Source organism: Pan troglodytes, chromosome 11, assembly GCF_028858775.2.
Source record: "Pan troglodytes isolate AG18354 chromosome 11, NHGRI_mPanTro3-v2.0_pri, whole genome shotgun sequence".
NCBI classification, from domain to species: domain Eukaryota; kingdom Metazoa; phylum Chordata; class Mammalia; order Primates; family Hominidae; genus Pan; species Pan troglodytes.
This window is the reverse complement of record NC_072409.2, coordinates 3,568,658-3,582,730: the sequence shown is the minus strand read 5'-3', so window position 1 is coordinate 3,582,730 and position 14,073 is coordinate 3,568,658. Positions and strand designations below refer to the sequence as shown.

The following is a 14,073-nucleotide window of genomic DNA, read 5'->3' as shown; positions in this document are numbered from 1 at the left end:
AGTGCCCCTAGGAACCCCACCGGAGTTTGATTTGGGCCCTTTCCTGGAATGAAGAGCAGAGTTCTGTCTTTTCTCCCAGCAAGTTAAAGGACCAAGGTTCCAGAACACAAGACGGGTTCCGGGTGTCATTTATGGCCCAGATTCTCCTTTCCCTCCCTTCTTGGGATCTAGTGGCCCCACTCCCAGGTGGTCCTCAAAGGAGGGCCTTGCTCTCTCAGAAGCCAGCCCGTGGGTTCTGCGGCTTGTAGCCTGACCACTTGCCATGGTTTGCTGCACCCTGTCACCAGCCCCAGCCTCCCTGGGTGGACACAGAGGTCATACTTTCCCCGAGGACTCAGAGCACTGGCCCTGAGCCGCCTTTGCCCTGTCTGCACCTCTGAAGCCCCTCGTCTCATAACCTGAAGGCATTCATGGCTGATTATTCATCTCTCGTGCCCTCATTGTTGTTGGTTTCAAATCATATACCAGCTCCTTTGCAGACACTCCGAGGGTCTGTGCTCACCGTGGCTGTGTTTCTGGAGGCTTCCTGTTTTGTGGTTTGCTGTGGACTTGCAGTCCTCTCCTCCTTTCCTCGCCTGCTTTTCCTTTTCCCCGCCTCCTCTGCACTGTGTTCCAAAAAGAGCTGCTGGCATACAGAAGGACCTGAAACACCCGGGGACGGGGAGGGCCCGGGACCAGGGCTGCTTGGCCCGGAGGGACAGAGCGTAGGGGATGCTGGTGTGTGGGATCAGGCAGGGAAGGGGCCCTGGGGGTGAAGCTGCTGGGGGCCGAGGTGGCAGGGTCCATTCTGCAGTCTTGCGGGTAGTTACCGCCTGCGCTTGGCACTGCCCTCTCCCCGCAATGACAGCTCTCAGCCTCCAAAAAGAGCCTCTCACAGCATCCTCCAAAATGGGAAAAGCAGAAAGAGCCTATTTTCCTCGCTTGGAGGAAATGGCTGTGAAACCTCATTTGCAGCCTTCAGCCCGAGTAGCCCATTTCCACCTCTCATCCTGTTCCACAGAGAGTTGATGAAGGTTGGAGTGAAGGGACGACCCAGGGAACACATCAGCTTACTTTAGGATCTTTCCACGGCCTTATTTCTAGCTCTGTGAATAGCATACGTGGACAAGAGGTAGATGGGGGCCTCTCAAAGATACCCAGATTTTTCAGCCAGGTGCAGGGGCTCATGCTTATAATCCCAGCACTTTGGGAGGCTGAGGCGGATGGATCACCTGAGGTCAGGAGTTTAAGACCAGCCTGGCCAACGTGGCAAAACCCCATCTCTACTAAAAATACAAAAATTAGCTGGGCATAGTGGTGTGCGCCTGTAATTCCAGCTACTCGGGAAGCTGAGGCAGGAGAATCTCTTGAACCCAGGAGGCAGAGGTTGCAGTGAGCTGAGATCGTGCCACTGCACTCCATCCTGGGGGACAGAGTGAGACTCCGTCTCCAAAAAAAAAAAAAAAAAAAACAACAAAAGAAAGAAAAAACCAGAAATGGGAATTTTATCTGGGCAGGGCTACCCACGCTGCACCATACTGAGAGAATACTGCAGAGAATCCCTCCCACCAGGAGAGCAGGGCCTCACCGTGGGACCCTGGGGTTCCAATGCAGGGCAGCGTGCCCCATGCCCCGGGCTCCCCTGCTGCCCCATGGGCACTGGGGGCTTCAGGTCCTTCTGTGTCCGGTGCTGCCCACCGCCGCTCCCTGTGGTGCACACCCTTCCTCGAGTCAGTCATGTTCCCTCCCAGAAGGAGCGCCGGACGGCCCAGCCTGTCGGTTGGTATTCACTTTTCCTCCTCAAGGTTTGCCTGTAAGGTTCTCGTGGCTGCGTCCGAAAGCGTGGAGTTCGCCGATAGCCCTGGGGCTGCAGCGTGTTCCCTCGCCCCTGGGAAGGCCCAGGCCCCAGGCCAGCTGCTCACTTTGGGCTCTTTCTAGTGGCATCTGTTGAAAAAGTGGGTCCTGCAGTGTGTTCACCCTCTTCCCACTCCCGGTGCCCAAACACTCTTGGCAATACTGAAGTCAGTTTCCTTCCTGTGTTCAATGGGGCTCTTTCGGAGCAGGCCAGAGGCAGGGTCCAAAACACACCACCACGAGGCAGCGGTTGCATAGGAGTGGGCAGAGCAGGTCTCAGGTGCTGGCTTTAGCCTGCTTCATTCCCTGATGCTGCAAACAGGACAGGCTGCCCTGCCCAGCCAGGCCTTCCCTGCAGAGAGGGTCCTTCAAGGTCCTGCCTAGGCCAAGTGAGATGTGTGCTTCATTTCGGGGAGCTAAGATGCATCGATGTCCCCTGGAAGTGTCAGGTTTTTCAGAAACCTTGAGTTTGCAACAGAGATGCAAAAGTGAGATGCGTCATGGCTCAGGATGCCCTGCACGGGCCTTGCACCTGGTGGAGCTGAGCAGCCCAGTCCTGGATACCCAGCTAGTGATGCTGGAGAGGCCACCTAAGAAGCTGCACATTGTCCTTCTCTGATGCCTTCCCTGGATTTGTGCAGAGACTGGGAGGGCTTTCAGGGAGGATCAGTGTCATCAGAGTCCCGGGCTGACCTTTGGCACAGGCAAGGCAGGCAGATGGAGCCACTCCTGTCTCAGGAAGCCTGCTCGCTGCCCTGAGGAGACGCTTCTGGGAAGGGGAGGAGTGGTCTTTCTTGAGTGGCTATGCCAGACATCATCCGGGACCCCTGTGCCTCCAGGAGGGTCCCCGGTCACCCCAGCCATCTGCACAGCCCTGACCCTCCCTCAGGCTCGCCTCCCCTGAGCACCTCACTACAGCTGGCCCGCTCACTCCCCGAGGCCTTGTGCCCCATGGCTCCAGCTGCTCATAGTCTCCCTGGCCAGGGCCTTGTACATCCTGGGCACCCAGCAGATGGTCGTTTGTTCACATAATCTTGTGAGCACCTTCCTTTGCTGGTGTTGGGGCATGATGATAGGGACAGGGGGCCAGAGCTGGAGTGGAGGGACGTAGGGAGGGCTGGGATACAGATCAGGGTCCCTAAGCCAGCCCTAGAGGCTGGAGGTGGGGAGGAGCCTTCCCTAGGAGCAGTGGTCTGGGCTGTGACCCAAAGGACAGCAGTGGGGGCACCTCCTGCCAGGTGGGGAGTGTCCCAGGCAGAGGGAGGAGCCGTGCAGTGGCTCAGGGGCAGAAGGAGGACACCTGCTGTCCAGGGCTCAGGGAGAAGTGTGGTGCAGCTGGGAGGGGGGCTCTAAGACCTCCTCCTCTCACCCCCAGGGAACCTAATGCCCCTCTCTGGCCCTGCACCCCTCTACTCAGGGGAAACCAGGGCTCGCCTGCTGCTCCAGGTGCCCCGACCCAGCGATCGGGTACAGAGCTCTGCGTTTCAGGAATGAGAGGCAGGTCTTCATGCAAGCCATATTTTTGAGAATGGTTCTCTGTTCACTCAACACATACAAACCTGGCAGACCCAGATCACCATCTGGGATGGAGGCACCCAGGTGGCAGAAGGGGAGAAGAACTGTGGGTGGACGTGCAGGGAGAGCAGCTGCAGCTGGCACTGCAGTGGGTGCTGGCCCAGGAGACACTGGCTGCCTTTCACCATGCGGCAAAGCTTTATCAAGTGCACACTGGGCAGCCATGGGGCGGGTACCACGGCCAGTAACGAGCAAGAAGGATGCCATCCTGCCCTCTCTGAGCTTATAGTCTGCTAGGGAAGACAGACACTGTGACAAACTAAGGTTGGGGAGGGCAGCCACAGAGTAGGTGCAGGAGCATCTATTCTGGGTAGGCTTCCTGGAGGAGGCAGCACAGGTGCCGAGCCCTGAAGGATAAGCACAAGCCAAGAGGAGTGGGTGGATTATTTAAGGCCCTGAAGGACATGAGGCATGGTTCCCTTTGTTCCTGGGAACACCCAAGAGAGCCCATGTGCGCTGGCCTCGGCGGGGTCTGTGGGTACAGTGCATTTCCAGGTAGTGCCCCCAAGAAGACCACAGTGTGAGTGAAGCCCAGGGCAGTGCGGACGTGGGGCTTTGTTGCTGTGTGTGTCCCCACCCTGCTGAGCCCCAACCCTCCTGTCCCCCCAGCTCTCCTATGTGGACGCCGAGGGCAACCCTGTGGGTGTGGTACAGATGACCTTCCTGCGGCTGTTGAGCGCCTCTGCCCACCAGAACGTCACCTACCACTGCTACCAGTCAGTGGCCTGGCAGGACGCAGCCACAGGCAGCTACGACAAGGCCCTCCGCTTCCTGGGCTCCAACGACGAGGAGATGTCCTATGACAACAACCCCTACATCCGCGCCCTGGTGGACGGCTGTGCTGTGAGTATCCTGCACCGCCCCCTGCACCCCTGCTCACGCCTCCGTGGGGCTCGCTCCTCACTCAGCACGGGTTTACCTCTCCCCAAGATGCCTGCCAGAGGGCAGCGAGGGCCCCGGACCAGACTCCCGCCCCAGGCAGCCCCACAGTTGCAGGGAGACTAGGAATCCCAGGCCTATGCAGCTGGAGCTCCGGGAACTTGGGAGAGTTCTGTGGGTTAGGATGGGAAATCTGAGACCTGGCCGGAAAAGCCAGGGGCGTGGGTCCCTCGCCCCATCCAGGGCTGTGGCGTGGAGTGAGGAATGGAGGAACCGTTGTGGTTCCAGTTTGGAGCTGGGAGCCTCCCTCTCCTTGGACAGGGCTCTTCTGGGAGTGGCCAGAACTAAGCTGGGCCTGTTCCCGAGAGCACGGCCGTCTGGAAACACTGCAGACAGTTGCCAGCTCTCCGGACAGCCCGGCCCATGGGCCCTCTCCATGTGGGGAGAGCTGTTCTGGTCCCAGACAAGGAAACGGAGGCCTGAGCGGCGGGAGGCTTGCTGAGACCTCACGGGCAGTCAGGGCTGGTATTGGCGCTCATACCCATGGGCCTTTCCACATGCACGCCTTTCCCCTCCCTACTCAGTGAGCTGGGCTCACCTCCGCTAAGGTCCCCTCGAGACTGCCAGGGCCATCGCACAGGGCTGGGATGTGCCCGCGTGTCCTGGAGGTGTTTAGGGTGCAGCTGTGCCCCAAGAGCCCAGGCCTGCGGGAGCCTCAGACATGTCCCCCTCGTGTGGCCTTTTAGAGGCTGGAGGTGGGAATCGCTGAGAAGTCCAGCCTGTGGGTCTTCCTGTCACTGACATTGGAGCCTGTTCTCTCCACCGCTTATTCTTGAGAGACCTGCGGAAAGCACCCCTTAGCGCCTCGGTCCTTTTGTGTTTGTAGAAAGGAATGCCTGAGGCCGGGTAAACGGGAAGCGGTTTACTCAGCTCCCAGCTCTGCAGGCTGTCCAGGAAGCGTTGTGTGGTGCCAGCATCTGCGTCCAGTGATGGCCCCAGGCTGCTTTCTCGGGAAGGTGAAGGGGCCAGTGTGTGGAAGGCACAGGAGAGAGGAAGCGAGGGGGTGCCAGGCCCTTTTTAACAATCAGCTCTCATGGGAACTAGTAGAGTGAGAACTCACTCATTACCCCGACGGCAGCACCAAGCCCCGTGACCCAGACGCCTCCCACCAGGCCCACCTCCAACACTGGGACCACATTTCAACGTGAGATTTGGAAGGGACGAAGGTCCAAGCCATGGCACCGGCCCAGGCCAGCTCCTGAGGGGAACGGGGCTGGCGTTAGGGCCGGCCCTGCAGGGTGCCCTCCTCTGAGCAACACGGTTGGGTCCTCAGTGTGAGGCCCGGGCAGGCAGGAAAGCCAGAGGGTGGTGCCGACTGAGAGTGCAAGGCCTGTCTGTAGCCCTGGGAGCAGAGTGGACCTGGGTTCCAATCCCGCCTCCCCCTGCCCAGCATCGCCGCGGAGCACCTGGCCCTCACCCATAGGACGCTCAGCTCCTTTTCTCTGCTGCCCAAGGGCTGCACTGAGGGTTAAAGCTGTGTCTCCCAGGGCCATCCCGCGGCCAGGCCGTGCTCAGAGGGGGCCGCCCTCACCAGGAGTGCTCACCTCTCCTCCCGGCTGCTACTGCCTTCTGCGATTGGTTGGGGTCAGTACTTCGGATCTGACTGTGGAATATGCAGAACTCATCCCTGTGTAAGGTTGATGGATCCAGATCCCTGGAAAGAGGCATTTAAAAATGCCAGGGACCTTACCCGTCCTCCCCAGATGAGGATAACATAGCACCTGCCTCACAGGGCTTTCTGGGGAGCACGTCAAACCATGCCTTTAGAGCTCGGAATCGTGTCTGACGCACTGCAAGCCCTGGATGAGCAGCCAGTTCCTGTGAATATTTTTAGATAACATGGACCACAAATGTAAGACAGTAAACATGGAGGTGAAGAGAAATCAGGAACCCTGTAAAGGCGAGGCAGGACCTGGAGGGACAGCCTCCTGAGTTTGGCTTTGAGTTTCCTGGCTTCCATGGCAAAAAGGGAAACTAGTTGGCCCAGTGGGTGTTGTCTGATAAAGGGAGAGGAACAGCTTTCCAGAGAGGGGAATGTTCCCTGGAAGACAATGCTAGAAAGATGGATCCCACAAAGGACCCTTGGAGGTTAAAGGGCAGGCCAGACCCCCGCTCCCTAATCTGGCTAAGAGAGGCTTCTGCTGCTTTTAAGACCTTCCTGGAAGATCCAACTTCTTCCATCCCAGTTCCTCTTGAAGCTCCTGCCCCTACTCATTCCATCAGCAAAGCCCACTTCTGTGAGGTCCCAGAAGTCTTCGGCAATGCTTTCTGACTCAGAACCTGACTTCCTGGCTCCGCCTGCGTCCTGGGATAGGGTCAAGCTGGGATCATTTAAATTCCACAAGCAGAGAGGGCTCTTGCTCAGCCCAGTGTCTCCCGGTGATGAGGGTGTGCTGTTGGCATCTGGGGAAGTGTGGCCATTGGTTTGCAAGACATTCCACTTTGCCAGTCTCGGGTGTGCCAAACGCCTCCAGAAACACTCCCCACGTCCGAATGCAAACCACCAATACAAGTGTTCCCTTCTTTCTACATACACAAAACCTGAGGCCCAGAGAGTTACGGCGACTCGCCCAAGGTCTCCAGGTGTGACAGAGCTGAGGCTCCTAATTCCCACTGCAGCATTCTTCTCACCATAGCCCCTTCCTGGCATAGCTGCACCTTGAATACCTCAGTTGACAGTGATCTCACTACCTCCTGAGACAGCCCAGGCCATGGTTGCAGAGTCTCAGGATGAGGAAGCTCTTCCGAGAACTGGGCTCAAGTCTATTTGTACTATCCGCCCATCGCCTCCTGGTTCTGGTCCCGTCAGCCATGCAGAGGGAACCGGGTTCAAGAGCAGTTTCCCAGCCCAAGCCTTCTGACATCAAGGCTCGACGGCTCTCTGATGGGGGACTGCAGGCTATTTGGCATTCTCGGCCTTCACCCACTAGATGCCAGTAGGAGCCCCCTATCGAGTGATGGCAACCCAGAATGTCTCCAGACACATCTCCCAGGGGCAAAATCTCCCCCATGGAGAAGCACCCTTCTACACACAGAACTAAGGTCTGAAGGGAGCGCAGAGGGTTCACCTGCTGCAAGGGCAAAGAGGACCTGCTCCTTCCTGTCTCCCATGGAACCCAAAGAAGCTGGCACTTCTGGGGCGAGATCAGGACCCTCAAAGCCGAGAACCAAGTGCAGCTGCTGTCCAGACCGTGCCACCTTCTCAGGCAGTCAGCAGCATGGGTCTGGTTAGCCGCCCAGTGCTGCAAGTGCCACCCCAAAAGGAGACCCTGGCTCACTCTCTCGCCCCTTCCCCATGGCAGGCGTTCCTGAGTTCCACAACTGTCCTTGGAAGTGTCTCTGCGTGCAGAGGAGGGATTGGGATCACGGGGATACCCAGACTGCACTCTGGGCAGGGAGAGGAGAAGCAGCCCCCTCCCCAGGGCCGTTCTACTTCTGGAAAGCAAAGATTCTGACTTTGAAAAGATGGAGAGAGAATGGCCCAAAACTGCCTAACCCCAGATGGCAGGGGCAGGCTCTGTGGCCAGGCTGGACAGGTGGTTTGGGTGGAAAGGTGGGCAGTGGCAGCAGTGTGGAGCTGGGGTGCGGGGCGGCCATGGGGGTGGCATGCAGGGACGCTGGCCCGGACTCGCAGGTGCCCTGCTGACCCCAGTCCCTGACAAGCCCAACCACAATTTGAGAAGTCACAACCCTCTAATTTAATTACGGAGGCTGCTGCAGGAGGCCCTGATGCCTCGAACTCGGGCCAGCGGCAAAAGCCCTGCCTCAGCCCCCGGAGGTCTGCATGATTCATATTGTAATAACGGCCGAAGAAATTGGAATTCCAACGCGGGCGTCATTTGGCTGGGGCGCCTGATTGACGGGGCCGCTGAGCGGGCCCAGTGGAGAGGCACAAATCACCTGCAAGAGGGCCCAGGCACCCCGCCGCATAAATCCTGGTGTTTGTGCAGCTTTCGGCGCCTCCGGGGGGCCGTTCTGGCCTGTAATGCTTATTTATGCCCCTGGAATAACGGGGTAACAGAGCGGCTCGCAGCGGCCTACTTTAAATACACCCCTCTCTAAGCACTCTGATAATTGGAGCAGAGGGGTCCCATAAATCCCATGAAATCACCCGACAGCTCAGCAAATGCTGCCCGTCCCTCTGGGGAGAGACTGGTGCCATCGCTGAGAAGGGCTGTGACCGACGCCACTGCTGAGATGAACTGCTTGCCCAACCTCCCAGGGGTGGACGAGAAAGGCCGGGCAGCGCCCTGCTGGCTTGCTGACCTGTCGCCGAGCTCACTTGGCTCCCCAGGACAGCGCCACCTTGCAGTGGCCCAGTGAAGCCAGGCCCAGCCATCTCACTGCACTCCCTGGGTGGGACTGGGCGAGGGAGCAGAGGCCGGAGGAGAGGCAGGCAGGGTGGTCTCTGGCTCCTCGCCGGTGGGGAGGGTGAGGAGGTTGGTACCCTCAGGGCTTCACTCCTGGAGGGTGTGGATGGCCACCTCTCATTGAATATCCTGTGTCCAGCCCCGCTGCCCACCTATCCTTCCCAGCCACCGCAGAGCTGCAACTGGCCCCTGCCCTCCGTTCCACAGGAGAGCTGTGGCCACCCCCAGGCGGGCTTGTGGGACAGCAGCATCCCAGCTGTGTTCTGCAGGGCTGAGCTGGCCACAGGGTGCCATCTGCCCCACACTCGGCATTCTGTGGAACTGTGTGTTTTGCTGTCAAGTCCGGGGGTGCCCCATGGCGAGGTCCTTTAGGACAGCGTTTCTCAAAGGCCAGTCATGACCATGCCTATCAGAATTGTCTGAGACACCCATTTTTTAAAATGCAGATTCTGAGTCCCACCCCAGCCAGACGGAGTCAGCCTCTCTGGGCAGGGGTCAGAGCTGTAGGGGGTTAACAAGCTCCCTGAGAACTCGCGTTCTCTCTGAAGTTCAATCCCAACTTGAAAATCATTCCAGGCTGAGCCAGCTGCAGTGAGAGAAAGGTGTTCCTATCAAGGCAGGGTTGTGAGAAGGGCAGGGTCAGGGGAGAAGTGGACATTAGGAGGTGAAGTTAGGGACTCTCATGGATAATAGCAGGAACGCATGCAGGGAGGTGAGCTTCGTTCCTTCTCACAGCGCCTCTGTGATGTGAGCATGCCCATTTTCCAGCTGAGGAAACTGAGTCACAGAAAGCGTATCGGTTATCCATTGCTTGTAATCAACTAGCCCCCCAAATTCAGCAGCTTAAAACCACAGATGTTTGTTACGTCACCCCATGTCCGAGGGTCAGAAGCCTGGGAGAGGTGCAGCTGGCTGGCTCTAGCTCAGGGTCTGTCTTAGGTCCATTCGCTGCCACGACAAATCTCGCCAGCTGCGTGGCTCATAAGCAACAGAAATTTGTCGCCCACAGTTCTGGAGGCTGGAAGTCTGTGAGCAGGTTGCCGGCAAGGCAGGCTCTGGTGAGCTCCCCTCTGGGCTGCAGATAGCAGCTTCTCACTACACCCTCACAGGGTAGAGTCTCTCGGGTGCCTCTTTTATAGGGGCACTAATACCACTCATGGGGTTCCACCCTCAGGACCTCCTCAGCTCCCATCGAACGGCCCCACCTCCTAATACCATCCTTGGGAACGGGAACATTAAGATCATAGTCAGGGAGAATAAGGCCCTTCAAGGCCACGCCCTCCCCGTAGGTCAGGGAGCAGAATACCGGGAGAGCTGGAGCTGCTGTCTGCTATCCGAATCTCCGGCCTGGGAGCCTGTGCTGGGCCCTCTGCAGGGCTGCATCCTGGGGTCACTGCCTCCCATCCGGGAGGGAACCCTGGCTGGCCCCTACTTGCTTATCTGATCATTTCTTTTGGGGATGGGGCAGTGGAAGGAGATCCTTCCCAGGCCCAGATCCAGCTGCGACTGTAAATCCGGTCTGGGTCTGAGGTGGCAAAAGCCATCTGCCCAGGATGCGTTTGCAGGCTCCTGGTTTGCGGGAAAGGTGCGGCCTCCAGGGCTCTTGTCTGGGGGGAAGTTGACGGGACAGCAGGGCCAGCTCAGCCTCAGTTATAAAGAACACTGGGAGTTATATTTGGGTGGCTTTGGGGAGGGACCAAAGAATCACACACCTGCGCTGCCTGTGTTCTGGGAGGGAGGCGGCCTCTCCTAGGCTTCCATCCCACATCCCAGCGCCCAGGGTTGTGCTGTTTTGAGCAAGGGATGGGTGCTGACTCATCCTGCAGGCCAGGTTCATTGCGCTACCCCTGCCCTCTGTGCCTCAGTTTACCTAAGACTCCTCTAGACCAGATGGTGTGGAAGGTCCCCACCCCTTCCCATACTTGTGGAGGTGAAGACCCAGACCAGTGCCTAAGGCAGTGTGTGGCAGGTGGTCGTAGGGGGGTCTTACTTGGCTCAAGGCTCTGCCGGTGCTGCCTCGGACTCCTTCCTTTGCGAACCCGGAGCCCCCGTTTGATTTTCCAGCGTGCCCTGCTTGTTCTGTAGCTGGCCCTGGGTCCTGGGGGGCCTGCCTGGAAGTGAATACCTGGGGCATCACAAGGAGTCTGGACTGGGCACGGTGGGAAGGCTGATCAGCTTCAATCCTGTGTGTGCCTCAGCCACCCCTGAAGCCTTGGGAGGGTCCTGTCGCCTCGCTGATGCCCACACCACCCCACCTCCGACCTGTGCAGGGGGACTCTTGGGACATCCACCGGGGTTAAATGCATGCTCTGATCAGCCATATTTCCTCCAAAACTTGCCCGGGCAAGCGCAGCCCTGGGTAGGAGACAGGACACCAGCCTGGGTTTTGGAGCCAGATTGTGGGGGGTGATTGGTAAACCCCAAGATCCCCCACTGTTCTTAACCACCGGCCATCTGTCTCCCTCTTCCCCAGACCAAGAAAGGCTACCAGAAGACGGTTCTGGAGATAGACACCCCCAAAGTGGAGCAGGTGCCCATCGTGGACATCATGTTCAATGACTTCGGTGAAGCGTCACAGAAATTTGGATTTGAAGTGGGGCCGGCTTGCTTCATGGGCTAGGAGCCGCCGAGCCCAGGCTCCCGAGAGCAACCTCGTGACCTCAGCATGCCATTCGTTCGTGAGTGTCCCGTGCACGTCCTGATCCTGGACAGTGAAGGCTTCTCCCTCCCCTCCCGCCTGACTTCATCTACGCCTCGGCACCACGGGGTGTGGGACCCCAGCCCGGAGAGAACAGAGGGAAGGAGCCGCGCCCCCACCTGGAGCTGAATCACATGACCTAGCTGCACCCCAGCGCCTGGGCCCGCCCCACGCTCTGTCCACACCCACGCGCCCCGGGAGCGGGGCCATGCCTCCAGCCCCCCAGCTCGCCCGACCCATCCTGTTCGTGAATAGGTCGCAGGGGTTGGGGGAGGGACTGCCAGATTTGGACACTATATTTTTTTCTAAATTCAACTTGAAGATGTGTATTTCCCCTGACCTTCAAAAAATGTTCCAAGGTAAGCCTCGTAAAGGTCATCCCACCGTCACCAAAGCCTCCGTTTTTAACAACCTCCAACACGATCCATTTAGAGGCCAAATGTCATTCTGCAGGTGCCTTCCCGATGGATTAAAGGTGCTTATGTTTTTGTGAGTTTTAAGTAAATATTTGTATTGTATTGTTATAAATGTTAAGTGTGCCTGGCTTTCAATCATGCACGGAAACCCAGTCTCAGTCCCACGGACAGAATGGGCGAGGCATGGATTCTGGGTTGCAGTACCGTTCTGATTAGAAATAGGAAGTCTCCCCACCCCCGCCCTGGCCAAGAACGTGCAATAAATTGGAAGTTTGCCCCGGGGCAGCAAGAATTTATGCTGCCGTTGAAAAGCAGGTACCAGTGCCCCTTTTCAGACAGTTTTTGATTCGCTCTAGACTTTTTTTTTTAAACAGGGAGGGAAAAAATTTGATAATTTTCTTTTTTCTACATGCACTTAAAACTAAAACACAGGTTGGATTAATTTTATTTGCTTCCTTATTCCGCTTTTCTTCCCGCAGAGCCTGATGGGAGAATGTCCAGGGCAGGGAAACCACATTTTTTGTAGGTGATAACTCAATGAAAATTGGTGCTTATTTTTTACACTTCTCTCTTGTGGCTCTCTTGTGGTGCTATCTGTTTTAAGGTCTCCTTGAAGGCGCACTGGGGTCCCTGGCCATGCCTCGTTCTCCCTGCTTTCTTTATCCTGTTATTGCCTCCACAGTCTGTTGCCAAGGACTCTAAGATCAATGCACGTCACTTTCCTTTCCACTGGGCAGGATAGCCAAGCACGCTCCCTCCTGCGCTCTCCCGCCCCGGTGCGTCCACTCCCGAGGGCTGTTATGAGGACTGGGTTGTGCCTACTTGATTTGAAAACACACACAAGCAATAAAAAGCCTCTTCCTGCATTGTCTGTGGTGTGACCATAGCAGATTATATTTGGTTCCTGAATGTTTGTGGTGCTAATTTCTGTGTTTGTTCCAAGCCGTTCAGTCGTGCCATGCGCTGCCTCGGTAGATGGAGTAATGTACAATGAACTCCATGAGTCTCTCCAGGGCTGCCTGCAGCACGTCTTTTCCAAGTAGCCGATTTGGATTCCCATCTCAAATGTCCTGGATGCGAGCGTCAGCGGCTCCAGAGCTCGGGGCGGGTGAGGTCCCCTTTGGGGAACCCTTTCCTGGCCATCGAGGTCGGGGGGCTGCTGTCTGTGGGCAGGAGGACCCGAGGGGCAGCCAGGAAAAGCGATCTCTTCACTGTGAAAAGTTGCCCGGGTGCAGCGCCTTTTCCTTCTACCATGGGAAATGCAGGCTGGGCCCTCGGGGTGAGCCTGCGGGGCTCTGGTGCTGTCCCCCACCCCCACCACCACCAGAATGCAGTTCCAGCTTAGGAAGCCACAAACAAGCCACCCAGGAGGAACAAAACACCGCCAGCGTGGATTTTCCAAATTTCCCTGGAAAATAAGTCTCGCTCTTGCCAAAGAAAAGTCTGGCTTGGAGAGTCTCTGGAGCCCAGGATGCCAGCATGTGCCAATGACTGTCACCTTCATCTCTTCGAAAGAAAAGCCATAGCCGAGGACTGTCCCGCGAGCCCCGTGGACTGCGTCTAGGTCATGTGATTCTGTTTTCATTTCTCATCCCATCCAATTTGTCCTTTTCTCCTGTCATTTTCTTCCTCTGTGGTCCCTTCAAAGTTGTTATAATTTGTACTGAACTTCAAAATGTGTCCCGTTCTCCCCAGACCACTCTAGCCACAGTATATTGCAATAAAATTACTTCTTATATTTGCAGAAATTCTTCTGGTGTAATTTTATTTTTTCCTCTCAATATATATAATTGGACAAATGCTGGCAAAAAGAAAAATGGTAAGCAAAAAACCCAAGATAAAGTTTCAAGGACATTCAGGCCTTTTGAAATACAATGTCAAATGACACATTGTACGTTTTCAAAAAATCCGCTAGACATGTCGTAAGTTTTAACTGTAATGCCCAGGAAAGGATATCTTAAAATATTCTAAACTTGTGTAACAAAGGAATAATTAACTGTAATAGTTTTTCAATAAATCGAGTTGGGTGTTTCCACCGTAAACAGATGTGAGTGACTCTCTTCTTAAGTGTGGCCAGGCCCCTCCCAGACAGGACTGCACACAGTCCCAGGACGCTAGGAGCTCTGGAGATAACCACACTGGCCACCCAGAGAAAGGAAGGGATGGCCCCGGCTGTCCTTAGGTGGAGCTTGTCCCTCAGGAGTGGCCAAGGCTGGCGTCGACAGCTTTGTGCCTTTGGGAG

The 14,073-nt window shown here is 56.7% G+C and overlaps 1 protein-coding gene across 2 annotated transcripts in view; it reads left to right on the top strand.

Moving 5' to 3' along the window:
* Window positions 1–12,702, top strand: part of COL5A1 (collagen type V alpha 1 chain) — a 210,389-nt gene extending 197,687 nt beyond the window's left edge. For both annotated transcript variants that reach the window (XM_016962039.4, XM_016962040.4), the window contains exons 65-66: window positions 4,018–4,251; window positions 11,191–12,702. In XM_016962039.4, the coding sequence (XP_016817528.1) occupies window positions 4,018–4,251; window positions 11,191–11,337 (381 nt within the window). In that variant the 3' untranslated portion in view covers window positions 11,338–12,702. The remainder of the gene's footprint in view (window positions 1–4,017; window positions 4,252–11,190) is intronic.
* The last annotated feature ends 1,371 nt before the right edge of the window (window positions 12,703–14,073 follow it).